The 25,757-nt window shown below is 47.0% G+C and overlaps 1 protein-coding gene and 1 non-coding gene across 2 annotated transcripts in view; both read right to left on the minus strand.

Annotated features, from left to right (window-relative positions):
* Window positions 1-21,836, minus strand: part of LOC102959053 (general transcription factor II-I repeat domain-containing protein 2B) — a 48,345-nt gene extending 26,509 nt beyond the window's left edge. The window contains 4 exon segments of the mRNA XM_042971514.1: window positions 1,898-2,017; window positions 4,491-4,629; window positions 13,226-13,329; window positions 21,699-21,836. Coding sequence (XP_042827448.1) covers window positions 1,898-2,017; window positions 4,491-4,629; window positions 13,226-13,324 — 358 coding nt within the window. The 5' untranslated portion in view covers window positions 13,325-13,329; window positions 21,699-21,836.
* Window positions 16,683-16,790, minus strand: LOC122234789. The gene has a single exon (XR_006212741.1). It is a non-coding gene; the product is annotated as a U6 spliceosomal RNA (small nuclear RNA).
* Window positions 21,837-25,757: the final 3,921 nt, after the last annotated feature.

The following is a 25,757-nucleotide window of genomic DNA, read 5'->3' on the forward strand; positions in this document are numbered from 1 at the left end:
TTATTTATTTGTGTTGAGAGAGAGAGAGAACAGGCACACGAGAGCAGGGGGAGGGGGCGGAGAGAGAGACAGGGAGATTGAGAGAGAGAATCCCAAGCAGGCTCCACACTGTCAACACACAGCCCAACTTGGGGCTCAATCCCATGAACTGTGAGACGGTGACCTGAGCCTAATCAAGAGTCAGATGCTTAACCGACTGAGCCACCCAGGGGGCGCCTGGGTGGCTCAGTCGGTTAAGCATCTGACTCTTGATTTCAGTTTAGGTCACGATCCCAGGGTTGAGGGGTGGAGCCCCTCGTCAGGCTCTGTGCTGAATGTACAGCCTGCTTGGGATTCTATCTCTCAATCTCTCTGTCTCTCTCTCTCTTTACCCCTCTGGCCTTTGTCCCTGTGTGTGCACATGTTCTCTCTCTCTCTCTCAAATAAAAAAAATAATAGGGGACACCTGGGTGGCTCAGTGGGTTAAGTGTGTGACTTTGGCTCAGGTCATGATCTCGCGGTCCGTGAGTTCGAGCCCCGCGTCGGGCTCTGTGCTGACAGCTCAGAGCCTGGAGCCTGTTTCAGATTCTGTGTCCCCTTCTCTCTCTGCCCCTCCCCGACTTATGCTCTGTCTCTCTTGGTCTCTCAAAAATAAATACGTGTTAAAAAAAATTTTTTTAATAATAAAAGGAGATAAAATTCTGCATAGGTATTAAAAAAATCCTTATCTTGGGGTGCCTGGCTGGCTCACTCGATGGAGCATGTGACCCCTGATCTTGGGGTCATGAGTTTGAGCCCCACATTGGGTGTAGAGATTATATTAAATAAATAAATAAACTTAAGAAAAATCCCTCTTAATGCCTGTGGAAGACATGAGTAGATGGAGGGACGCCTGGCTGGCTCCATCGGTTAAGTGTCCGACTTCGGCTCAGGTCATGATCTCACAGTTCGTGGGTTCGAAACCCGTGTCGGGTTCTGTGCTGACAGCTCGGAGCCTGGAGCCTGTCTCGGATTCTGTGTCTCCCTCTCTCTCTGTCCTTCCCCTGTTCACGTGCTCTCTCTCTCTCTCAAAAATAAATAAACATTAAAAAAAAAAAAAGACATGAGTACATGGAGAGACTGGTGAGGTTGAGGTTGGTGCCTGAACCAGCAGCGAATGTCTTTAATATAGTTCAGCCTTGAACAACACAAGTTTGAGCTGCTCAAGTCCACGTATACGTAGACTTTTTTCAATAAACACATCATGATACTACACACGTATTTTCTCTTCCTTATGATTTTCTGTTTCTTTTTTTTTTTTTTAAGAATTTGTTTTTTCAAGTAATCTCTACACCCATCGTGGGGCTCGAACTTACAACGCCCAGATCAAGAGTCACACGCTCCACCGACTGAGCCGGCCAAGATGCCCTTCTTCCTGACAATTTTCTTAATAACTCTTTCCTCTAGCTTACTGTATTGCAGAAATACATTGTGTAATACGTATGACATACGAAAGAGGTAATAATGGACTGTTTTTGTTACCAGTAAGGCTTCCAGTCAACAGCAGGCTATTATTAGCTGAGTTTTGGGGGAGTCAAAGATTAGATATGGATTTTCGACCGCAGTGGGGTGGGTGTCCCATCCCCTGCATGGTTCAAGGGTCAGGTACAATTGCGTTGGCCTTGCAGTGGGGGCTCCCTCAAATGGAAGCAAAGAATGAAGAATGAAGGCTGATCAATCAGAGGTTTCTATGGACCAGCAGAGATCAAGCTGTCTTCTGCAAGGCGCCCTCTGGTCCTGAAGATCTGGCTCTTGGCTTAAGGAGAATGTAGAGTCTTAAATGTTAGTGGCATCTAAACAGTCACACCAATAAAGTGATCTGTAACACTCCAGCTCCTTAGTGACCTATGCCGATCCTAATGGGTGACGTGAACTTTACCGTAACAAAAGCAGAAATAGTCCTCAACTGCTTTTCTGAGTATTTCTGTTTCTCCTGAATCGATCTGCATCCCGTTCGCAGGACATGGGGATCTGGCCTCACGCACCCCTTCGGCAATGCCTGTAAACAAGCGACAGGCACAGTCAGTCTTCAAGCGCTTGTTCCGAACATTCCCTCAATGTCTACGCTTCTGGTATTATACCGGAAAGAGGGGGAAATGGATAAACATAAAACAAGATCTTTTTTTATAAGTAAACTACCCCCAACGTGGGACTCAAACACACGACCCCCAAGATCAAGACTCACATGTCCTACCGACTAAGCCAGCCAGGTGCCCCTAAAACAAGATTTTTTTATAAACATTAAAAAAAACATTTTAATGTTTATTTATTTTTAAGAGAGAGAGAGAGAGAGAGACAGAGCATGAGTGGGGGAGGGGTAGAGAGAAAGGGAGACACAGAATCTGAAGCAGGCTCCAGGCTCTGAGCTGTCAGCACAGAGCCCGACATGGGGCTCGAACTCAGACCACGAGATCATGACCTGAGCTGACGCTGGGACGTTCAACTGACCGAGCCACCCAAACGCCCCAAGAAAGGGTATTTATGATGAACAGGATAGTATAACATGGTGGTCACCTCTGAAATGAATCTGTTGATAAAGAACTATAAATAATTCAACACAGAGGGAACAGTAGTAGTTCAAAGGAAACGATAACAAAAATGTTATTTGCTATACGGTCTGAAAGTGACCATAGGAGGACCTTCACCGTCACAAAAGTAGAGACATCAACACAGACATTAAAATTACAAAGCAAATACTATAAACCATTTTTTTCCCCAACAGATTCAACAACGTACATGAAATGAACAAGTTAAAAATAAAGTTGAGGGGCGTCTGGGTGGCTCAGTGTATTAAGCATCTGACTTCGGCTTAGGTCGTGATCTTACAGTTCATGAGCTCGAGCTCCGCGTCAGGCTCTGTGTTGACAGCTCAGAGCCTGGAGCCTGCTTCAGATTGTGTCTCCCTCTCTCTCTCTCTGCCTCTCCCCCGCTCGTACTCTGTGTCTCTCCCTCTCAAAAATAAATAGACGTTAAAAATTTTTTTTTAAAACAATAAAGTTGAAAATAAAGTTTACTGAAATGGGCACTGAAGAAATAGAAAGTATGAATAGCCCTATATCTGAAAAATGAGTATGCAACTGGGAAACTTGAAAAAGTCTGTAATTAAATCTCAACGATTAGACATCCATCTGGCAACTGACATTAATGAGTTGAGGACACCCTTCCTGTTCATCTATTATACACTTACTGTATTATTTAAAGATTGCTTCATATTTGAATCTATCTTCCTGATTATGGAGACTATAATTTTGGTCTTGGAAACCAATCTGAATCAATCAATCCCTCTCTCCCTTACATACATACTGATGATCTGGACATATGTAAATATTTATTCATGTTCCCATCCCCTCTGACGACCTTTGGAAACATCTACAGCTATATTCATCTATTGTCTCTCTCCACAGTCCTAATGACATTACATCCTCTCATAACTTTGGTGGGTTTTGTTTTTCCTTTCTTGGTTCCAGAAAATACTAAGGTGCTAGGTGGATGACCTACCATGGTAGAGACCATTGCTATACAAGGTGTAGGTTTTAACATCCTAGTTTCTGTTGCATGTGGCCACATCCACTCACTAGAGCTGCTGGACACTTATAACACATTAAAAGCTCTAAAGGGGCACCTGGTTGGCTCAGTCAGTCAAGCGTCTGACTGCAGCCCAGGTCGTGATCTCACAGTGCGTGAGTTCGAGCCCCACACTGGGCTCTGTAGTGACAGCTCAGAGCCTGAAGCCTGCTTCCGAGACTGTGTGTGTCTCTCTCTCCATCCCTCCCCCTTTGCACTCTGTCTCTCTCTCTCAAAAATAAACAAACGTTAAAGAAAAGAGAAAAGGCTCTGAAGGTCCCATAGCGAAAAAAGAGAAAATGGTTGTTAACTCAATGGACCACCTGACGAGCCCAGAGTTTTTTTTATTCCCTTTCCTCTGGGAACAAGTAAAATAAGAATTTATTTTAATGTGGGTTTATTTTAGGAATCAAAGACAATTTACTCTATGTTCCTCAAATTTATTTTATAAAACCAGGGTGCCTCTGAGGACAAAGTACAAAATACACTGACCATGTTTCTTGGACCTATCAGTGTTAAGCAGATATTTGCTGGTATGCCAAGTCAAGAGACGTATCAGAACCATTTTCAGGATAACGTGTAGGCTATTTTTAAAAAAGGTTTTTTAAATATTTATTTTTGAGAGAGAGAGATAGAGAGACAGAGACAGAGCACGAGCAGGGCGGGGGAAGAGAGAGAGGCAGACACAGATTCTGAAGCAGGCTCCAGGCTCTGAGCTGTCGAGCCCAATGCGGGGCTCGAACCCACAAGCCGTAAGATTGTGACCTGAGCCGAAGTCAGACGCTTAACCACCCAACAGCCACCAAGGTGCCCCTGCTGAGACTGTTGTAGAAGAAAACATTACATAAGTCTTCCCTGCAAGTATTTTAAGAGTCATGAATACAAAGGATAAAACTGTTAACACCCACAGTAGTTTGCAAAATCCTTCTGTAAATCCGTCCTGGCGTTGACAAAAGCACGTCCTTTCTCGGTTCCAACAACAAACACGTCTGTCTCATACATTGCGATGCAGGCCACTTCTGCCTTGGACTTGGCCAGCTCTTTACACTGAAATAGAAACAAAGAATGAAGTATTATATACCAGATTTTGCGGAGCCTAAGAGGCTCTGCTTTAAGCAGAAAATATAGGAGTGCCAGGCTGACTCAGTTGGTAGAGCGCGAGACTCTTTTAACTTTCCTTTTTGAAGCCACCCACTTTTTTTTTTTTTAATGTTTGTTTATTTTGAGAGACAGAGAGAATGCAAGCAGAGGAGGGGCAGAGAGAGACGGAGAGAGAGAATCCCAAGCGGGATCTGCACTGACAGCACGGAGCCCAACACAAGGCTCGATTCCATGACCCTGGGATCATGACCTGAGCCAAAATCAAGAGTTAGACTCCCAACTGACTGAGCCGCCCAGGTGCCTCAAGCATGAGACTCTTGATCTCAGGGTTGTAAGTTTGAGCCCCATGTTAGGCATAGAGATTACTCAATTAAAAAAAAAAAATACAGGGGCACCTGGGTGGCTCAGTCGGTTAAGTGTCCGATTTTGGTTCAGGTCATGATCTCATGGTTCGTGGGTTCAAGTCCTGTGTCTGGCTCTGTGCTGACAGCTCAGAGCCTGGAACCTGCTTTGGATTGTGTGTGTGTGTGTCTCTTTCTCTCTACCCCTCCCCACTGGTGCTCTTTCTCTGTCTCTCAAAAAAATAAATAAATAAAGGTAAAAAAAATTTTTTTAAATAAGAAAAGCCCCTTAGGAAAGAAAAATGAAACGCATCCACTAAGCAAATACTATAAACATCATACAACCCAGAGAAGGCCATATTTTTATTAGCCACCTAAAAAATACATATTTGGTCTTCATCCATTCTGTTTCTGGCACAGAGCTCCTGAAAGTCTTGGAATTTCCTGAGAGCAGTGTCTTTGGTCAAGGGTGATGAGGTAACTCTAGGTGGGCACCTGATGGGGCTGGTGGCCAGGGGAACCGACCGCGTGATTGGAGGAGTGGCTTCCCTGGCCTCCAGGAAGGAGAGGAGGGATAGGGGTTAATTTCAATCTCTAACGGCCAGTGTTGTAATCAACTGTGCCTATATTATGAAGCTTCCATAAAAACCCGAAAGGACAGAGTCGGAGCTCCCGGGTGGGTAAACACTTGGTGATTTAGGGAGAGTGGCTAGCTGGGCGAGGACACGGCAGCTTCGCACCCTTCCCCCTACCTTGCCCTCTGCATCTCTTGTTTCTGGCTGTTCCTAAGTTACATCCTTTTGTAATCAGCCAGTAATCCAGTAAGTAAAATGCTTCTGGGTTCTGTGAGCTGCTCTAGCCAATCAAGCAGACCCAACGTGGGGGGCTGTGGAACTTCCGATCTATAGCCATCGGTCAGAAGCCCAGCTGGCAACCTGGATTTGATGTTAGTGTCTGAAGCGATGGGCGGCCTCGGAGGGTTGAGCCCTTAACCTGTGGGATCTGACACTCTCTCCACAGAGATAAGAGTCAGAACTGAGTTAAACTGCAGGACACTGGGGCCAGAGAAGTGCTTGTTGCTTGTCGAAATTGGGTGCAGTATTTTTACCAGTGACATGCCTCTCCAACATGCCCTCTTCCCCTACATTTTTGGCTACAGACTCTTTGATTGCCTCTTCCCGTGACAATAATTCTGTAATATTTTCTATAGAGAGAACAGAGAGATAACTTAATATTTCCTCCAACATGGTTGATTGCATTTTTATTATTGATGGTAGGGATGCATAAAACATGAAAATTCCTATGTAAGACACGCCGGCTATCATCACAGTGCTATAGGCTATATGCCCTACAGACGAGAATTCTGAAAGATTCTACTTTGTGCAATTCCTTCCACAGATTTAAAAGAACGTGTGGTGCATTTATGACTGCAGATGCTACAGTGGACAGTCTGTTCTTGACCAGAGAGGAGTTCTGTTTTGAGAGAAACAAGTCCCCTATTTACAATTTACCCATTTAACGACTGGAAGGATTTTCCAGGACTAGCTTCTGGCTTCATTCATTCATTCATTCATTGATTCACTCACTCATTCACTCAATCATTCATTTGAAAGAGAGAGAGAGGACGCGCACAAGCATGAGCGGGGGAGAGGGGCAGAGGGAGAGAATCTTAAGCAGGCTCCATGCTCAGTGTGGAGACCGATGCACGGCTCGATCCCATGACCCTGGAATTATGACCTGAATCAAAATGAAGAGTCTGACATTCAACCATCTGAGCCACCCAGGCCCCTCTGGCTCTGCACATTTAAGACCTGTTTTTCCTCTGCTCCCCACATCCTTCTGGAGTTGAGCACATATTCACACCACAGGGTGACCTCAGGTCGTAACATACCCCTTGATGTCCCATCACTGGGTGAGTGGACCCACTGGATCGTAAGAATATTCCTGGAAACCGTTCCCATGCTGGGGTCCCTAGCAATAGCTCACCTCGACACAGAAATGACAGCAAGTCACCTAAGAAGCTAAACTAAAACTAAACGTATATGCAACGGAGCTTCCCCTTTTGAGACCCCGAAGGTGCCTGTGTCCACTCCAGTATCCCCTGCCACAGGGGATCCTGGGAGGCACAATAACGTCCCCCCAAAGATGTCCATATCCTAATCCCCAGAGCCTGTGAATATATTCCCTCCTGTGGCAACAGGGACTTTGCAGATGTGACTGTTTTGGGGAAGGTTATCTTGGACTATGCAGGTGGACCGAATGCAGTCACCACGTTCTTGATAAGGGCCAGAGGCAGGAGGAAGAAGAACAGGTGACAAGGGAAGCAGAGGGCAGAGTGGACCCTTGCTGGAAGGGAGCATGAGTCAAGAAATGCGGGCAGCCTTCAGAAGTTGGAAAAGGCAAGCCACGTATTCTCCTTGGAAGCCTCCAGGAGGAATGGAGGCTCAGTGATCCTTTGATCCGAGCCCCATAAAACCCCATTTCCTGCCTCCGGACCTCTAGAAGTGTCTTAACAGTAAGTGTATGTTGTTGTTGTTTTTTAAATTCTTTTAAAATGTTTATTTAGTTCTGAGAGAGACAGAGACAGAATGCCAGTGGGTTAGGGGCAGAGAGAGAGGGAGTCACAGAATCTGAAACAGGCTCCAGGCTCATATCTTACCTAGAAATCTGTGCAAATGCATACATGCACATATTGCTGGGGCTCTCCCACAGCCACGGGAGGGGCCACTGTAAGAGGAGGGCAGGAAGTTTAAGCTCTGTTAGCTTCATGGAAAATCTCTCTGTGTTTGTGTCGAATGAACCTGACATTCGGCATTTAATCTATCTGAAATAGAGAACCTGGTATCCAGTAGAGTTGTTCATTAAAAAATTTAAAAACAATTTTTTTAATGTTTGTTTATTATTGAGAGACAGAGAGAGACAGAGCACGAGCGGGGGAAGGGCAGAGAGAGGGGGAGACACAGAATCCAAAGCAGGCTCCAGGCTCTGAGCTGTCAGCACAGAGCTTGACGCGGGGCTCGAACTCACTAACCATGAGATCTTGACCTGAGCCGAAGTCAGACGCTTAACTGACTCAGCCACCCAGGCACCCCCCCCAAAATTTTTTTTAATATTTATTTTTGATAGACAGAGGGTGAGCAGAGGAGGGGCAGAGAGAGAGGGAGACACAGACTATGAAGCAGGTTCCAGGCTCTGAGCCGTCAGCACAGAGCCCAACACAGGGCTCAAACTCATGAGCTGTGAGATCATGACCTGAGTAGAAGTGGGATGCTCAACTGACTGAGCCACCCGGGTGCCCCTAGAGTCACTCATTAAAAAAAAATAGGTATTTATTTTTGACACATAGAGTGTGTGTGTGTGTGGGGGGGGGGGAGGGGCAGAGAGAGAGAGAGAGAGAGAGAGAGAGAGGGAGAGAGAGAGAGAGAATTCCAAGTGGGCTCCACACTCAATGCCAAGCCTGATGTAGGGCTCGATTCCACGACCTTGGGATCATGACCTGAGCAGAAGTCAGAGGCCCAACCGACTGAGCCACCCCAGCGCCCCCCAATTCTTGTCAGCTTCTTCAAACGTATTACAGGTAACATTTCAGCGGGGCTCATACTCCCACCAGCACCGCGACAGAGGCCATGACACCTTCCCATTACGAGGATCATCAGTCGTGGGCTGGACTTTGTGACCTGCTTCCCAAGAACCAGACATGGAGGGGGAAATACAGCGACTGCATGATGAAGAAACACGGCAGACATTACTTGTGTTAGGATTCTCTCGAGAGACCTACTAGGAGATAATCGATCTCTCTTTCTCTCTGCCTCTCTCTTTCGCTAATGTGCGGGTCCTTATAAGGAATTGGCTCATGCGATTACGGAGGCTGAGAAGTCCCATGACGGGCCGTCCACAAGCTGCAGACACAAGAGGGGCAGTTCTAAGTTCTGAGAGCCCGAGAGCTGACGGTATAGATTCAACTCTGAGTCCAAAGGCCCGAGAGCCAGAAGGGCAAGGGCAGAAGACGGATGTCCCCGCTCGAGCAGTCGGACAGAGAGGGGACTGGACCATTCCTCTGAGTTTCTGTTCTATTCGGGCTCTCCACGGGCTGGGTGACGCCCACTCATGGTGGGGAGGGCCACCTGCTTTGCTCTGCCCGGCAATTCAAGTGCTAATCTCTTCCTGAAACACCCTCACGGACGCCCCCAGAAATAATGGGCATTCCGTGGCCCGGTCAGGTCGACACATAAAGTTAACCATCACACCGCCTTGACCAAGAGACCGAGGTGAGCCCCACTGGCGACGGGTCACGGTGATGTCGTGCGCCCCGATACAATGTGATGGGGTGGGGGGGTGCATCTCACCTCTGTGGTCTTCTTTCCAAAAGCCCAGTCCAAACAGGAGGTGAAACCTCAGAGAAACCCAGATTGACAGAGACTCGATATAAGGCCTGACCAGTCCTCTTCTAAACCGTCAAGGTCATGGAACACAAGGGAAGACTGGGAAGCTGTCACAGATGAGAGGCGCCTAAGGAGACCTGATGACCGGAAGGAATGTGGTGCCACCAGTGGACCTTGGACAGAGAAAGGACGGGCGTGCGAGTCTTGATCTCAAGGTTGTGAGTTTGAGCCCCAAACTGGGTGTAGAGATCGTTTAAAAATAGTAAAATCTTGGGGCGCCTGGGGGGCTCAGTCGGTTAAGCATCTGACTTCGGCTCAGGTCCTGATCTCGCGGTTCGTGAGTTCGAGCCCCACAACGGGCTCTGTGCTGACAGCTCGGAGCCTGGAGCCTGCTTCGGATTCTGTGTCTCCCCCTCTCTCTGTCCCATTCCCACTCACACTCTATCCCTCTCTGTCTCTCAAAAAATAAATGTTAAAAAAAATTAAAAACAATAACATGTTGAAAAAAACAAAACAAAACAATGCTGATGAAAATCGAGGAAAGTATGGAGCTGGCTAGTAGTGAGAGAGCAATACTGATCTATCAATCTGGACAAATGTGCCGTAGTTAGGTAAGTGACAGGTGAGGGGCACGTGGGAGATCTCTCACTCTGCAACTTTTCCGTAAATCTTTAAAGTATTCCTAAACAGGGGTACCTGGGTGGCTCAGTCGGTTGAGCGTCTGACTTTTGAGTTCGGCTCAGGTCATTTCCCAGGGTCGTGGGATTGAGCCCCGTGTCGGGCTCTGGTCTGAGCCTACTTGGGATTCTCTCTCCCTCTGCCCCTTATCCCTGCTTGCGCGTGCACGCTCTCTCTCAAAATAAAAATAAAAACGAAGTATTCCTAAATAAAAGTGTATTATATAAAAAATCAGGGGTGCCTGACTGGCTCGGTGGAGCATGTGACTCTTGGATCTCAGAGTTGTGAGTTCGAGCCTCACATTGGCGGTAGAGATTGCCTAAAAATAAAATCTTTTAAAATTTTATTTTATTTATTTAAAAAAAAATAATTTTTTTTAAAGTTTATTTTACTTATTTTGAGAGAGAGAGAGAGAGAGCAAGCACATGGGAGGGACAGAGAGAGAAGGAGAGAGAGAATCCCAAGCAGGCTCCGCACTGTCAGCACAGAGCCCAAGGTGGGGTTCAAACTCATGAACTGTGAGATCATGACGTAAGCCGAAAACAAGAGTCAGAGGTTCATCCAACTGAGCCACCCAGGCGCCCCTTAAAAATAAAATCTTAACAACAACAACAACAACAACAACAACAACAACAACAACAACACAACTCTACTTGATTTCCATAGGGTTAGGGGAAGGATGGGTGGGGAGTAATTTTGTTTAATGAGGACAGAGTTTCGATTGAGGAAGACGGAAAACTCTGGAGAGGGACAGTGACCACAGCAGCACATCAATGCGGTTGCATTTCATGCCCTTGAACTGTGCGCTTAAAAGTGGTGAAACCAGTAAATTTTGTGATCTTTATATACCTTATCACAATATGAAAAATACTCTTGATTTTTTTTTCCCCCAAGAAAACCTCACGGCTCACATCCAACCCATCGCTAAGTCCTGTCAACTCCACAGACCCTTCTGGAGCCATCACTTCTCCCCACCTCCACCATTTCCAGCCTAGTCCACTGCCGTTGGAACCACTCCCCCAAATGATTCCTTCACTCAGAACATTCCAACGGCTTCCCAGAGCCCTGAGGAGAGAAGCCCCGAGCTCTACATGATCTGGCCACCTGGTGCCTTGTTAATCTTACCTCTGGCCACCTCTCCTTTCCTCCCCCTGCTGCAGCGTTACTGGACTTCTTGATGCTCCTCCAAAATACCACACCTGTTTCCACCTCGGGGCCTTTGCACAAGCTGTTCTTACCGAGCACTCTGCCGCTGGATACCGGCCTGGCCTACGTCTTCAGTTCATCCACGTCTTTGCATAAAAGGCAACTGCCCACAGAATCTCCCCCAGATCACCCCGCCATAACCACTTGTTCTCGCTCCAAGTGTTTCTTGACCCTCTGTTTTTGTTATTTATTATCTTTACCAATATAAACATCCACATGGAATTTGTTTATCGTCTGTCTCCCCAAATAGGACGTGGGATCGTCTGAGGAGGACCTTATCTGTCTTTTCAAAAAGCTTGTGGCCCCAGTGCCTAAAAAAGGGCTCAGACGTGGAAGGCACTTTATGAACATTTGTCAAGGGAAGGAAGATGGTCAGTTCTTGAGTAAAACATTTCTAGTTTGTTCTTCAAACAGACACTGACACTTTCTTTTAAAATTTATTCCAAGTTTTTTTTTAAAACAGTTTTATCTATCTACCTTCAGATAACCTAAGATAATGTCCCTATCTCAAGATCCTTAACTTAATCACATCTGTAAGGTTCCTTTTGCCAAGTAGGAACATTCACAGGCACAGGGGGTGAGGACACAGACATCTTGGGGGCCATTATTCAGTTTACTTCGGGTTACTTTCAAAATTTCTCTTTACATTTGGTTTTCTAGTTCAAACATGATGGTTCTAGGGGTGTGAGCGCGCGTGTGTGTGTGCACATGTACGTGTGCATGAGAGGGAGCTTCGTGTGTGTTTGGTATTTTGCCAGCTGACCCCGTAATATCCTTTTTCTAAAGGTTTATTTACTTTTAGGTAATCTCTGCACCCAATGTGGGGCTTGAACTTGCGACCTCCAGATCAAGAGTCGCATACTCCTGAGACTGAGCCAGCCAGGGGCCCAGACCCAATAACGTTCCTTATAGAGGGGCACTTGGGTGGCTCAGTCTGTTAAGCATCCGACATTGGCTCAGGTCATGATCTCACAGTTCATGAGTTCGAGCCCCATGTCCGGCTCTGTGCTGACAGCTCAGAGCCTGGAGCCTGCTCTGGATTCTGTGTCTCCCTGTCTCTCTGCCCCTCCCCTACTCATTCTCTGTCTCTGTCTCTCAAAAATAAATAAACATTAAAAAATTTTTTAAAAAGTAGTGTTCTTTATAGAAAAAGAAAAAATCTATTTATTTTTTTCCGGTCAAGGATCCAGCCCAGGGTCACAGTTTCTACATGACGTCCTGGCTCTTCAGTTGTCCTTCGATCTGAAATGGTTCTCCAGTCTTTGTCTTTCGTGACATTGATGTTTATTAAAAGTCCAGCCCAGTCATTTCGTAGAACGTCCCTTAATTTGGCTTGCCTGGTGTTTCCCCCTTAGATTCGGCTTGCGTTTTGGGCAGGAATGGCACAGAAATGGTGAAGCCCCCGCCTGGAGCGTCACGTCGGGAGGCGTGGGATGTCGGTCTGTCCCATTACTGCTGATGTCCACTCTGATCGCTTGATTAAAGGGGGTGTTTCTCAGGTTTCTCCACTTTTATTAAGGTGCTGATTTTCCCTTTCTAATCGGTAAGTATCTTGCAATCAGACACTTTGAGGTTATACACGTTTCTCACCATGTTTTTACCCACGAGGTACATTTTGCACATCGGACCTAAATAGACGTGCAGAAATAGCCTATTGGTTTGCTTTTGAATTTAGAGCAGAAACGTTCTCAAACAAGGGAAGAGAGGTGCCTTCATTAAATTTTCAGATCCGGAAAGTTCACATTGACAGAATTACTTCCACCATGTAAGAAGCGGCTTTAAAATCACCTGCCCAGCCCGTGACCTCTACGCAGAAGGGTACGGTTACACAGACAGGGTACAGAACTGCGGCCGAGCGTCAGAGTGTGGCCCAGCTCTAGGATTTCGACAGTGGTCCAACTAGGGGACATTGTACAGAACCGCAGACCGCCTCACCATGGACTCCAGAGCGGACACGAGGAACGTCACCACCATCCTGCTCTCTGAGGCCTCCTCGTTCTCCATGGGCAGGGCAGACACCGCCACCTGGGCCATGATCCCTGTCCAAGAGAAGTAACAAGACAGTGAGTGGTAGAAATCCTCAGTGACCTCTAAGTATGCATCTAGAGCTGGGACGGTTCTCACAGATGACCTAGCTCCCACCTCCCTTTATGGGTGAAGAAACCGGGGCGCCTGGGGGGCTGAGTCGGTGAAGAGTCCAACTCTTGATTTTGGCTCTGGTCATGCTCTCATGGTTCATAAGATCGAGCCCCGCTTCAGGCTCCATGCTGACAGCGTGGAGCCTGCTTGGGATTCTCTCTCTCCTCACTCTCTGCCCCTCTTCCCACCAGTGCTATCTCAAACTAAATACACACTAAAAATAGAATAGAATAGAATAGAATAGAATAGAATAGAATAGAATAGAATAGAATAAAAAAATAAAATAAAATAAAATATAAAATAAAATAAAATAAAATAAAATAAAATAAAATAAAATAAAATAAAATAGGGGTGCCTGTGTGGCTCAGTCAGTTAAGCGTCTAACTGGTTCAGGTCACGATCTTGCAGTTTGTGAGTTCGAGCCCCGCGTCGGGTTCTGTGCTGACAGCTCGGAGCCTGGAGCCTGCTTCGGATTCTGTGTCTCCCTCTCTCTCTCTGTCCCTCCCCTGCTCACGCTCTGTCTCTCTCTCTCAAAAATAAACATTAAGAAAATAATAATAAATAAATTCTCTGAAGACACTTGAGGATGCCTTAATTAGATTTATGTTCTTCCTGAGACAGACCATAGGCTAGCAGAACCATTAGGATGCAAATGTTTTTGGTTAAAACTTTTTATAAATCAGTCTCCCTATTATGAAATAGAATGTGACTTCATACCAGGCATGACCTGGCCACGAGTGATTGAGGAAATATACACACTTCAACTTGAGGCTTGTATTTTTTTTTGTATTCTTTTTTAAATGTTTTTATTTATTTTTGAGAAAGAGAGAGAGCACAAGCAGGGGAGGGGCAGAGAGAGAGAACGAGACACAGAATCCGAAGGAGGCTCCAGGCTCTGAGCTGTCAGCACAGTGCCTGACACAGGGCTTGAACTCACGAACCGTGAGATCATGACCTGAGCCCAAGTCGGAGGCTCAACCGACTGAGCCACCCAGGCACCCCCAATTTGAAGCTTTTAAATAATGATCCTAAAACCTTTGAGTGTCTTCTTGTTATCACACCCATTTTTGAGAACAAGTAGAAGTCTGTAATTATAAGCTGTTTATGTGTGGGTGGTTTGTAACATGAAAAAGGACATGGTGTTCCATGTGCTTAAAATAACCTCCAAGTACAGAGGTCTCTCAATGAAGCGGAGCATAAAGCAATCAAAGTGGGGCACTCATCTCTGAACTCAAACATTGTTTATGTCTGCAGATTTTATTTAGCAAGGGAAAAAAATGGTCAAAAAAATGGATCACTCGCAGTTTCCTTTTAAATAAAGGAAAGTTTTTATTTTAAAATTATTTATAATTGCTGTATACTAGATCCTTAGTAGGATTACATTTCACATCTTTGGTTATTAAAGAAAGACCTGTTCGTGTCATTTAAAAATTTTTTTAATTAAGGTATAATTTATGTAAAGTTCATTCTTTTGAGTGTAAGATCTGTAATTTTTTTTTGAGAGAGAGAGTGCGCATGTACACACATGCAGGGGAGAGGCAGAGAGAGAGGGAGAGAGAGGATCCAAGGCAGGTTTCATGCTGTCAGCAGAGAGCTGGATGCGGGGTTCAAGCTCATGAACCGTGAGATCACGACCTGAGCTGAAGTCAAATGCTTAACTGGCTGAGCCACCCAGGCGCCCCAAGAGAAGTAGGCTTTTTAAGCTTTATAGGAAAGGACTAAACTGTTTTCCAAAGTGGCTGTACTATTTTGTGTTCCTATTGCTAATACGTGACAATTTCAAGTGCTCTGTATCCTATCTGACAGAGTGTTGTCAGCTAAAAAAACAAAACAAAACAAAACAAAACAAAAAGCTGTAGGGGGGTGGGGGCAGGGGTCAGGCAGTTAAGCATCTGACTCTTGATTTCAGCTCAGGTCATGATCTCATGGTTCATGAGGTAGAGCCTCACATTGGGCTCTGCACTGATGGCAAGGAGCCTGCTTGGGATTCTCTCTCCCCCCTCGCTCTGCCCCTCTCCTGCTCCCAAATGTGCTCTCTGTCTCTCTCTCAAAATAAATAAATAAATAAACATTAAAAAAAAAAAAACCAAACTTTTCCTACATCAGAGTCCCATATTATAATGGAAGTAGGTACGTCCAAAGGCAAATTCACCCATGGCCAAAATTATCTTAGGAAGCAATAAATTATCTGTCCCAGAGGGAACATTTTCCTTCTATGAGTTAATTGTTTAGGGAGCTGACTTCTAGCTCTTTATCACCCGATGCAACTTTGCCAACACTACGCACATTTTTTCAAGGCAGTGTCCTGAAACATGTCAACCACTCAGAGTGACTTTGAGCTGCGTATCAGAAGGCCATTCTTCTTGGGTCGGGGGAGGGCTCCCTTTTCTTTCCGAATTTTGCCATCAATGACTGTATCTTCAGAGTTCATGTCTTTCAGCCACAATTTTAATATTTTCCATCTGTCTAAAATCTTATCACCTATTTGGCTGGTCACCAAGCAGCTACTGGAACACGAAATGCCACTGTTTGATGACTCACGTGTTGATGGCAGGACTACTACATTCACTGTGACCATGTCTCTGATCGTAACCCTTCATGGAGTCCCGCCAGCCAGTTTTCCCTGCAGTGTTGACATGGTTTCTTCCATTAATCATCCAGTGAACTAGTTTAGGGGCCACGATGTATGAAAAACACACATTTTTTAAGAGATTTTATTTTTAATCAATCTCCACACCAAACCTGGGGCTTGAACTCACAACCCTGAGATCAAGAGTCACACACGTCCCACCGACCAAGCCAGCCAGGTGACCCCAAAAAAAACACATTAAAAAATATATTTACTTATTTTTGAGAGAGAGAGAGAGAGACAGAACGAGAGCCCAACAGGCTCCACACTGTCAGCACAGGCCCCGATGCGGGGCTCAAACCCACGAACCACGAGATCATGACCTGAGCCGAAACCAAGAGCCGGACGCTTAACCGACAGAGCCACCCCGGGTGCCCCAAAAAGCACATTTTAAAACACTGGAATCCCATATGGTGCTTTGAGATGCTCCTGTTGAGAGGCCCCTGAGAACTGAGACCCTTTAAGGGACTGGAATATTCCAGGCTCCTGTGTCCTGCGTGCTCGTAAGTCGGATGTTCCTCCACTGGAACGACAGAAGGTGCCTAAAATATTTAAATAGTGATTTTCCTCTTTTCACTGTTGCAATTCGACCATGGCTGAACTCTCCTAAGTCAAGTGCAGGTATGGACACCACTGTATCTATTTCATTTTGTGTGCCATCCACGTGCAGGGGCCGTGCTACTCTTCTCCGTGTTGTTCCAACTTGAGCGTACGAGCTGCTGAAGCAAGCACCGTCGTTATCTCTCCTTTTGCACGATTTTTTGCATGGAGACGGTTCTAGCAAAGCCTGCCTGCAAAACCCAAGAGTGAGCTGCTTGATTGACATCTGTTAGTGCCCCTGGTACAGGTATCATTTCTGCTAATTACACCACAGTAATCCCTAAGAGGACTGTGATGTCAAAACTCCGGTTTTTACAAGAGAATACATGATAGGCAAAATCAAGCGAGGTGGAACTGAAAAGGATATGATCACTTGGTATCCACTGCGCTACCCGCAATGACAAAAAAGCGAGTGTTGCATAACTATCGTTTTGTTGCATCCTTCACCTAGCAACGAATGCAGGCAGGAACCTTGTCTTTTCAATTTTCTGACTTAGAAGACCCCATCCAGTAACGGAGCATCAGAAATAATGAAAGCTGGGGGCGCCTGCCTGGCTGAGTCGCTGGAGCATGTGACTCTTGATCCTGGGGTCGTGAGTTTAAGCCCTGTGCTGGGTGTAGCGATTACTTAATACAACGAAACATGATTAGAAGCTGATCTGGGGTCTCCCACCCTGAGAACATTTTCCAGGAAAAAAATCACTGCATTCTCCCCCCCCCTTTTTTTAAAAGTTTATTATTTTGAGAGAGAGAGAGAGAGAGAGAGAGAGAGAGAGAGAGAGAGAGAAAGAGAGAGAATACCAAGCAGGCTCCAGGCTGTCAGTACAGAGCCTGATGCAGGGCTTGAATTCACGAACCATGAGAACATGACCTGAGCCGAAATCCAGAGCTGGACGCTCAACTGACTGAGCCACCCAGGGGTCCTCATGTTTCATTCTAACAAAGCTAAAATTCCTTAACGGTGAGAGCTTGTACCACAGAGTAGAATCTCCCAAAGCTTACCTGGTGATTAATTCGTTTCTATTCAAATCTAAAGAATAAGCAATGTTCCTTTAGATCAGAGATTTTACACAGTGCTTAACCTTTTGCTCTTGTATTTATTGGGTTTTAAAAAGTATATTTATTTGAGCAATCTATACCCAATGTGGGGCTCGAACTCCTGACCTCGAGATCGAGTGAGTCACAGGCTCTTCTGACTGAGCCAGCCAGGGGCCCCAATTTTTTTCTAAGACTGGAGATGTAAACAAAACAAAACAAAACAAAACAAAACAAAAAAACCCTCTCAAATCTCACATATTTTCCCAGCAATCCTTGAGGGCTGTGGGTCTCTCCTGCTCAATGCAAAATTTTGCTAATGGAAAGCAAACATCTAGAACAGGAGTAAACAATCTGCAGCCTGTGGGTCAAATCCAGACTGCCACGTCTTTTTGTAAATAAAGTTTTACTGAAACACAGATGTTTCCATCTCAGCTGTAGCTGCTTTCCTGCAAAGACAGGGTTGCATGCATGTGACAGAGACCGAAAATACTTATTATCTGGCCTTTCACAGAAGAAGTTTGCCCATCCCTGATCCAGCATTCACTTCCATCACCTATACTGTTCATCATTTAGAATGTCATCTGCTCCATTTGGCAAACCCCTCACATCTTGAAATAGTGGCCCAGTTTATTTTTCAGACTGTTTCTGGGTTTTCCTTTCCAAAGGTGAATTTTTCAGGTCTCTGAGGCCTTTATTTTATCATTAAAAAAACTTTTTTTTTTAATGTTTATTTATTTTTGAGAGCGAGAGAGAGCACGAGCAGGGGAGGGGCAGAGAGGGAGACACAGAATCCAAAGTGGGCTCCAGGCTCCGAGCTGTCAGCACAGAGCCCGATGCGGGACTCGAATGCGCAAACTGGGAGATCGTGACCTGAGCCGAAGTCGGGACACTCAACCCACCGAGCCGTCTGGGCGCCCCTCGGAGACCTTGATTTTAATTAAGTTCCTGAGTTGTCACCTTCTCCAAAGTTCGGGCCACAGTAAGTGGGAACTATAAACTCAAGTGGACCTATTCACCATTCAACACAAATGTATGGAGGGGGTTAAAGGTACCGAGTTCCAGTCATAAAATAGGAAGTCCTGGGGCTATGACTCACAGGATGGCAACTGGAGTTAACAACACTGTACTGTATGTTTGAAAGTTGCTAAGAGGATGAATGTTAGAAGTTCTCATTACAAGAAAACAACAACGCGTGGGGCGCCTGGTGGTTCAGTCGGTAAAGCATCCAATTCCTGACCTCACCTCAGGTCATGATCTCATGGTTCATGAGACTGAGCCCCTCGTCCGGCTCTGTGCTGACGGTGCGGAGCCTGCTTGGGATTCTCTCTCTGCCCCTCTCTGCCCCTTGTCTGTGCTCTCTCTCTCTCTAAAAATAAATAAACACTAAAAAACAAAATTTGTAACTTACAGGAGGTGACGTTGCTTAAACTAGTTGTGACCATATTGCAATACATACAAATAGCAAATCACTACACTGTACATCTAAAACTAACACAACGTTACATGCCGATAACATCTCAATAAAGCCAGATAAAAACTTAAAAGAAAGTAACAACAGGGGTGCCGGAGTGGCTGAGTCAGTTGAGCGTCCGACTCTTGATTTCGGCTCAGGCCATTATCTCAGAATTCGTGAGACTGAGCCCCGTATCAGGCTTTGTGCTGGCAGCATGGAGCCTGCTTGGGATTCTCTCTCTCCCTCTTTCTCTGCCCCTCCCTGGCTCATGCGCATGATTTCTCTCTCTCTCTCAAAACAAATAAATAAACATTAAAAAAAATAACAACAGGGGCATCTGGGTGGCTCAGTCCATTACATTTCTGACATCAGCTCAGGTCATGATCTCACGGTTCATGGACTGGAGCCCCGCATGGGGTTTGTGAGTTTGAGCCCCACATCAGGCTCTCTACTGTCAGTGCAGGGCCTGCCTTGGATCCTCTGTCCCCCTCTCTCTCTGCGCCCCCCACTGGTGCGCTCTCTTCCTTCCAAAAATGAAAGAAAGATTAAATTAAAAAATACATAAATAGGGGCGCCTGGGTGGCTCAGTCGGTCGAGCTTCCGACTTTGGCTCAGGTCGTGAACTCGCAGTTCATGAGTTTGAGCCCTGCGTCAGGCTCTGTGCTGACAGCTGGGAGCCTGGAGCCTGCTTTGGATTCTGTGGCTCCCTCCCCTGCTTGTGCAGTCTCTCTCAAAAATAAAGATTAAAAAAATTAAAATAAATAAATATCAATAAATTTCGAGACAACAAGGTATTCTATTCTGCAATTAGCAAGGAATATGGAAGAGAACAAGAAATAATATGTATTTTCAAGGTCACAGAATAAGATTAGTCAAGTTTAAATATTAACAACTAGTCAAGAACTTTAGCTTAGCCAAAATTAATAAACACTTAAAACCACATTTTGAGCACCTGGCATACACTGCTCACAGGAAGGGCACCAAGAAAGAAAGGTGAATAAATTCTACCTCCACTGCTCTCAAGTGAGACAGACCTCCATAGACCGGGCGGAATAGCAGGTAATAAAGGCTACATGAAAGCCAGACCACCCCTGAAATGGTCCAGGGCATGTGGAAACAGAGTAACCGAAAGGGATAAGATGATGAAGGCACGCCAGCATGATTTCCAAGTTGGGCAGCTTGAGAATGAGGAAGAGAACGTCCAGGCATTCCGGGTAAAGGTCCTGGTAAAGACCCCAGAGCTCAGGCAGCCCATTTCAGGAAGTAACCGGCAGGCAGGTAGAACTGAGAACCAGTCCACATCAGCACTGCAGCTTAACACCTGTTGCAGCCTGACACCAAGTCCTGTGGGTACTGAAGGCCCCCTGTGCCAGTCACACAAACCATTACCAGCAGGCCACCAAAACATGAAACCTTTTCCCCTCGATAGGCACATTTGGGCTCAGCAATTCCACTCCGTGGTATATACCGAAGAGTAAAAAACAGGTCCTCACAAAAACACGTGCACGAATGTCCATCGTACAGCATTACTCATTACAGCCAAGAAGTAGAAACAACCCAAATATCCATTGGCGGGGAGGGGGAAACATGGCGTATCTATACTATACAATGGATCACTACTCAGCCATAAACAAGAAGTTAAAGACACAGACTCCTAAGGATGATCCCATCTACCGGGAAACGTCCAGAACAGGCAGAACCACCTAGGTAGACAGGACACTGGCGGTTGCAGGGGGCTGGGAAGGGGAAGGGGGCTTCTTTTTGGGTGACGGAAAAGTGCTGAGATACGACGGTGGTGACCGCACAGCTCTCTGAGTGGACCCAACACCATGGATCATACACTATAAAAGGCGCACCTGACGACCTATCTCAATAAAGCCGTTACTAAAACAGCGAAGCTTGGGTCTGACCGGCGGAGAATGCCCTTCCGCCCTTGAACTCTAAGCCATCACCGAGACGGACCGCAGCACGGGGTCGGCGGCTCCTCTTCTAACAGACAGGGCGCCCCAGTCCGCTCGCTGCTACAATCCACGCGAGAACCCACGCGGGGGACCCTTCGCCACGCGCGACGCGGGGGGCGGAGTCCCACGCCTTCGCCGTGTCGCCCCGGCAGTTACCAGGCAACAGCCGCGGCCCCGCCCCTCACCTACCCAATCAAGCACGTCCGCACGCAGCGGGAGAGCCCCACGTACGCCAGGCCGAGCGTGACCTCACGCGCACTGGGCCCAGAGAGCCCAGAGCCTGCAGACGCCCGCCCCCGCCGCCCCCGCCCAGCCAATCAGAGAGGACAGGGCTGCGCGTCCGTGCGCGCGACCGTTGTCCCCGCGGCGGGGTTTCCCTGCCCCACCCCCACTCCTGAGCCCGGCCCCGCGGGGAACGGGGTTCTGGGGCCGCCGGGGCGGCGACAGGGGCGCCTCCCGCCGTGCGCCTGGACGGCCGGCCTGCCTCCCCCGCCCCAGTCTTCCCACTGGCCAGCCCCCGCGAGCGTAGAAAGTTCCAGGAGAAGCACCCGCTCTTAATGGCGGCCGCGGCGGGGGCCGGGTACGCACCTGAGGTCCCCGGCGGCGGGCAGCGCCGGGTCGGCAGAGGGGTCTGACGGCTGGACCGCCGGGGAGCGGCCGTGGGCAGCGGCGGCGGCCCTGGCGGCGAAGAGGCGGGGCGCGGCGTGGGGGCGGCGGCCGGGGCCCGGCTCTCCACTATCCCTCCTTTTTCTCTTTCTTTCTTCACCCCCCCACCCCCGTTGTGGTTTTTTTTTTTTTTTTTTTTTGGCTTCCTGGAAGGCAGCCTCCACTCGTGTGTCCGCAGCGCCCCCAGTGGGCGTTGCCGTTTCCGGTGCTGTGGAATCCAGGGGAGCTGCACGCCGGATTTGTTTGCAGGCTCAGCCGCGGTCCGCAGAAGGCCAGGCGTGCGCCTCGGTCCCCAGCCTTTGATGAGTGGCTGGCACGTGTCCCGTCTCACCCCTGCACACCGCCCCCAGACGTGGGCCTCCTTTCATGCAGTTGTTTAATATGGTATTTTGCACGCCTGTAGCTTGTGGCTTTAAAGCGGTGAGGTTGCAACTCGACGGACCCGAGACTCTGCCTTGAAGCCATCGAGTTATTTGTCAGGAACTGTAACGGCGTGTCCCGACCTTTTGGTAGGGTCAGTGCCATCGCCAACCAATCTTGAGCCTTTCATCCGTTGGTGGTGGCGCTCCAGCAAACAGCCCAGTATTACAGTAGTGTTATTTCTTCTTAGTTACGCTTTACGTGTATTATTGTGCCAAAAGGAGAAAAGAACAGAAACCATTTACCTACCCATCGCTCACATGTAACCTAGTGTGCCATATTTATTTCATAGTTTTAAGAAGTATTACAGAGACACAACCGAAGGCACTGTTCTTGTTCCCTTCTCTTCCCCACAGGTAATTACTGTCTCGCAGTTTATATGTTCTAGTACACGCTTGCTTTCTGTCTGTCTTTCCTTCTAAGTAGACTCCACTCCCAGCACAGAGCTCAGCACAGGGCAGAACTCAACCCTGAGATCAAGACCTGAGCTGTGATCAGAGTCCGGTAACCGGCAGAGTCACCCAGGTGCCCCACTAATATACATTTATTTTGCAAAAAGACAAATGTCTCAAATTTGCTGAGACTTTCTTTCTGTAAGTGTCTATCAAAGATATGCTTCCTAGCAGATGCTGTTAAAAAAAAAAAACAAAAAACCCTGTCCTTTCAGGGCACCTGGGTGGCTCAGTGGTTTAACAGCTGACTCTTGATCTCACCTCAGATCAAGATCTCACACTCCATGAGATCCAGTCCCTAGTCGGGCTCTGCACTGTCAGCGTGAAGCCTGGATTCTCTCTCTCTCTCTCTCTCTCTCTCTCTCTCTCTCTCTCTCCCTCACCTGCCCACGCTTTCTTTCTCTCTCTAAATAAATAAATAAACATTAAAAAAACCGTATCCTTTCAGAGTAATGCTAACAATTCAACAAGTAATTTTGAAAGTATCACAAACCAAGAAACAGATTCTTGACTATAGATAACAAGCTGGTTACTTAGAGGGGAGGGGGGTGGGGATTAAAGAGAATACACTTACCATGACGAGCGCTCAGTGATGTACAGCAGTGTTGAATCACTATATTATATACCTGAAACTAATATAACAGTGTATATTGACGATACTGGGATTAAAAAAAAAAACTTAATTAGAAAAGTGCCTGCTTCAGGGGCGCCTGGGTGGCTCAGACTGTTGAGCATCCAACTTCGACTTGCGTCATGATCTCGCAGTTCATGAGTTCAAGCCCTGTGTTGGGCTCTGTGCTGACGGCTTGGAGCCTGCAGCCTGCTTCAGATTCTGTGTCCCTGTCTCTCCCTGTCCAAAATAAGCATTAAAATTTTTTTTCAAAGTGCCTGCTTTTTTGACATTATTTTAATTTTTAAAATTTTTATTATTTTTTAATGTTTATTTATTTTTGAGAGAGAGAGAGAGGAGGCAGAGAATCCGAAGCAGGCTCCGAGCTGTCAGCACAAAGCCTGATGTGGGCCTTGAACTCGCCAACCATGAGATCATGACCTGAACCGCAGTCGGATGCTCAACGGACTGAGCCACCCAGGTGCCCCTTGATGTTATTTTTAAAAGAGATGTTGGAAAATATTCCCATTATGTTACAGTTGATTCTCCTCATTCCAAAGAGTTGTGTTCTATGAAGTTAGGCAAACAATGAGCAAGACTGAACCACTACTCTGCGGGGTAATACAAGGTTAGGTTTCTGCCAGCCTCTGGTCATGACATTTTTGCGAACCTGTCAATACGTAACCCTGTTTTATGTGTGTGTCTGTTCAAAGACACCTTATGTAACATGCATTGTCAATTCATTAGTTGAACTGATGGCCAACAGCACTATCTACAGCTCATGCCCGAGGGAACCTTACCTAACACAGGTATTTTCTACTTAAGGCACATCACAGTCTTCTTGTGCTTAGGGGCACCAGACAACAGTTGAGCACTATGTCTGAGAGCCACTTTAAGCAGCAAAATCACCAACAAGAGGCACAAAATGTGGAAAACGTAGCATTAAAAAGCCAGGGAAGGGTGCGTGGGTGGCTCAGTCGGTTGAGTGTCTGACTTCGGCTCAGGTCACGCTATCGCAATTGGGGAGTTCGAGCCCCGCATCAGGCTCTGTGCTGACAGCTCGGAGTCTGGAGCCTGTGTCAGATTCTGTGTCTACCGCTTTCTCTGCCCCTCTCGCACTCATGCTCTGTCTCAAAAATAAACATTAAAAAAAAAAAAAAAAAAAAAAAGACCAGGGAAAGGACACTTGTTTACAGTGCGAGAGCTAACACAAGCGTGCCCACCTCTGCTGGGAAGTGTGCATCAGGCAATGCCCAGTTGTTTTCTTGCCACTGGGCGGTGTCTGAGGATGACCAAGAAAGCATGAGTGGGTAGGTGAATTCACAAACATGAAATTGATGAGTAAGGAGGATTGGTTCTGTTTTGTTGCCAAAAACAAGGAGCGGCCTAAAACTCCTACTTGACAACGGAACCTGGAAACAGTTTTCTAATCCGCTTTTTAAAATCTTCCACAGGAAGAGTTTCAATGTTTCGAACCATTTGTTTAAAATGTCAAAACACGCCAGCGGTTTGAAAGAGCAGCTGACATCAACAAGAGTCTGATTTCTCTCCTCTTATTCTCCCTTGAGCCGGCTCCAGTTAGCCCCCCACCCCACTCCACTAAAACTGTTCACTCCCAGGTCACGAGTGACCCCCGCATCGCTCGCCATTTTTCAGTTTGTGAGTCGCTTGATCTGTCAGCACTTGACATGACCATTCCCCAGGGCTGCCCTGGATCTCTTCGCTGCCTGCTCCCACTCCTTAGATGACTGTGTCCAATCTCAGGTCTTTACAAACCTTCCATATGGTGATGCCTCTCAAGCGCGTATCTTCAGCCCGGCCCGCTCACGTCCAGCTTGGTTTGTACAACCGACTGGCTACTTTGACACTTCGCGTGGAGGAGGAAGAGGCAGCTCAAGCCAGACGCGACCCACCCTCTCTGGGGATTCTCCTGTAGTTCTTTCCCATCTCAGTTACCGGAGCGCCATTCTTCCAGTTACTTCGCTTCTCCCATTCCCGCTGCTCATCCTCCAGACAAGCCAGTCAGCCCCGATTTCCTAAGTACCCTCCGACCACGACCACCACCACACTGGTCCAAGCCGCCATCGTCTCCTGCAACAGACTCCTAATTTGTCTCCCTGATCCTGCCCTTAACTCTCTTCAGACCCTTCTTAACACAGCAACTGGAAAAATCCTGGAACCCGTAACTCGTTTCACTCCTCTGCTCACGGTTGTCCTGTAACTTTTCCGTCTCAGAACAGAAGTAAAAGGTCCTGAGTTATGCTTTCGGCCAAGATGAGGTCACCAGGATTGGATTCACCTTCTCGCCTGAAACAACTAAAAGACAAACACGAGAATAAAAAAACGCAATAATAGGGGAGCCTGGGTGGCTCACTCAGTGAAGCAACCTACTCTTGATTTCGACTCCGGTCATGATCTCGCTGTTTGTGAGTTCTAGTCCCATATTGGGCTCTGCGCTGGCAGCACAGAACCTACTTGGGATCCTCTCTCTCCCTTCCC

Source organism: Panthera tigris, chromosome E3 (assembly GCF_018350195.1).
Source record: "Panthera tigris isolate Pti1 chromosome E3, P.tigris_Pti1_mat1.1, whole genome shotgun sequence".
NCBI lineage: Eukaryota > Metazoa > Chordata > Mammalia > Carnivora > Felidae > Panthera > Panthera tigris.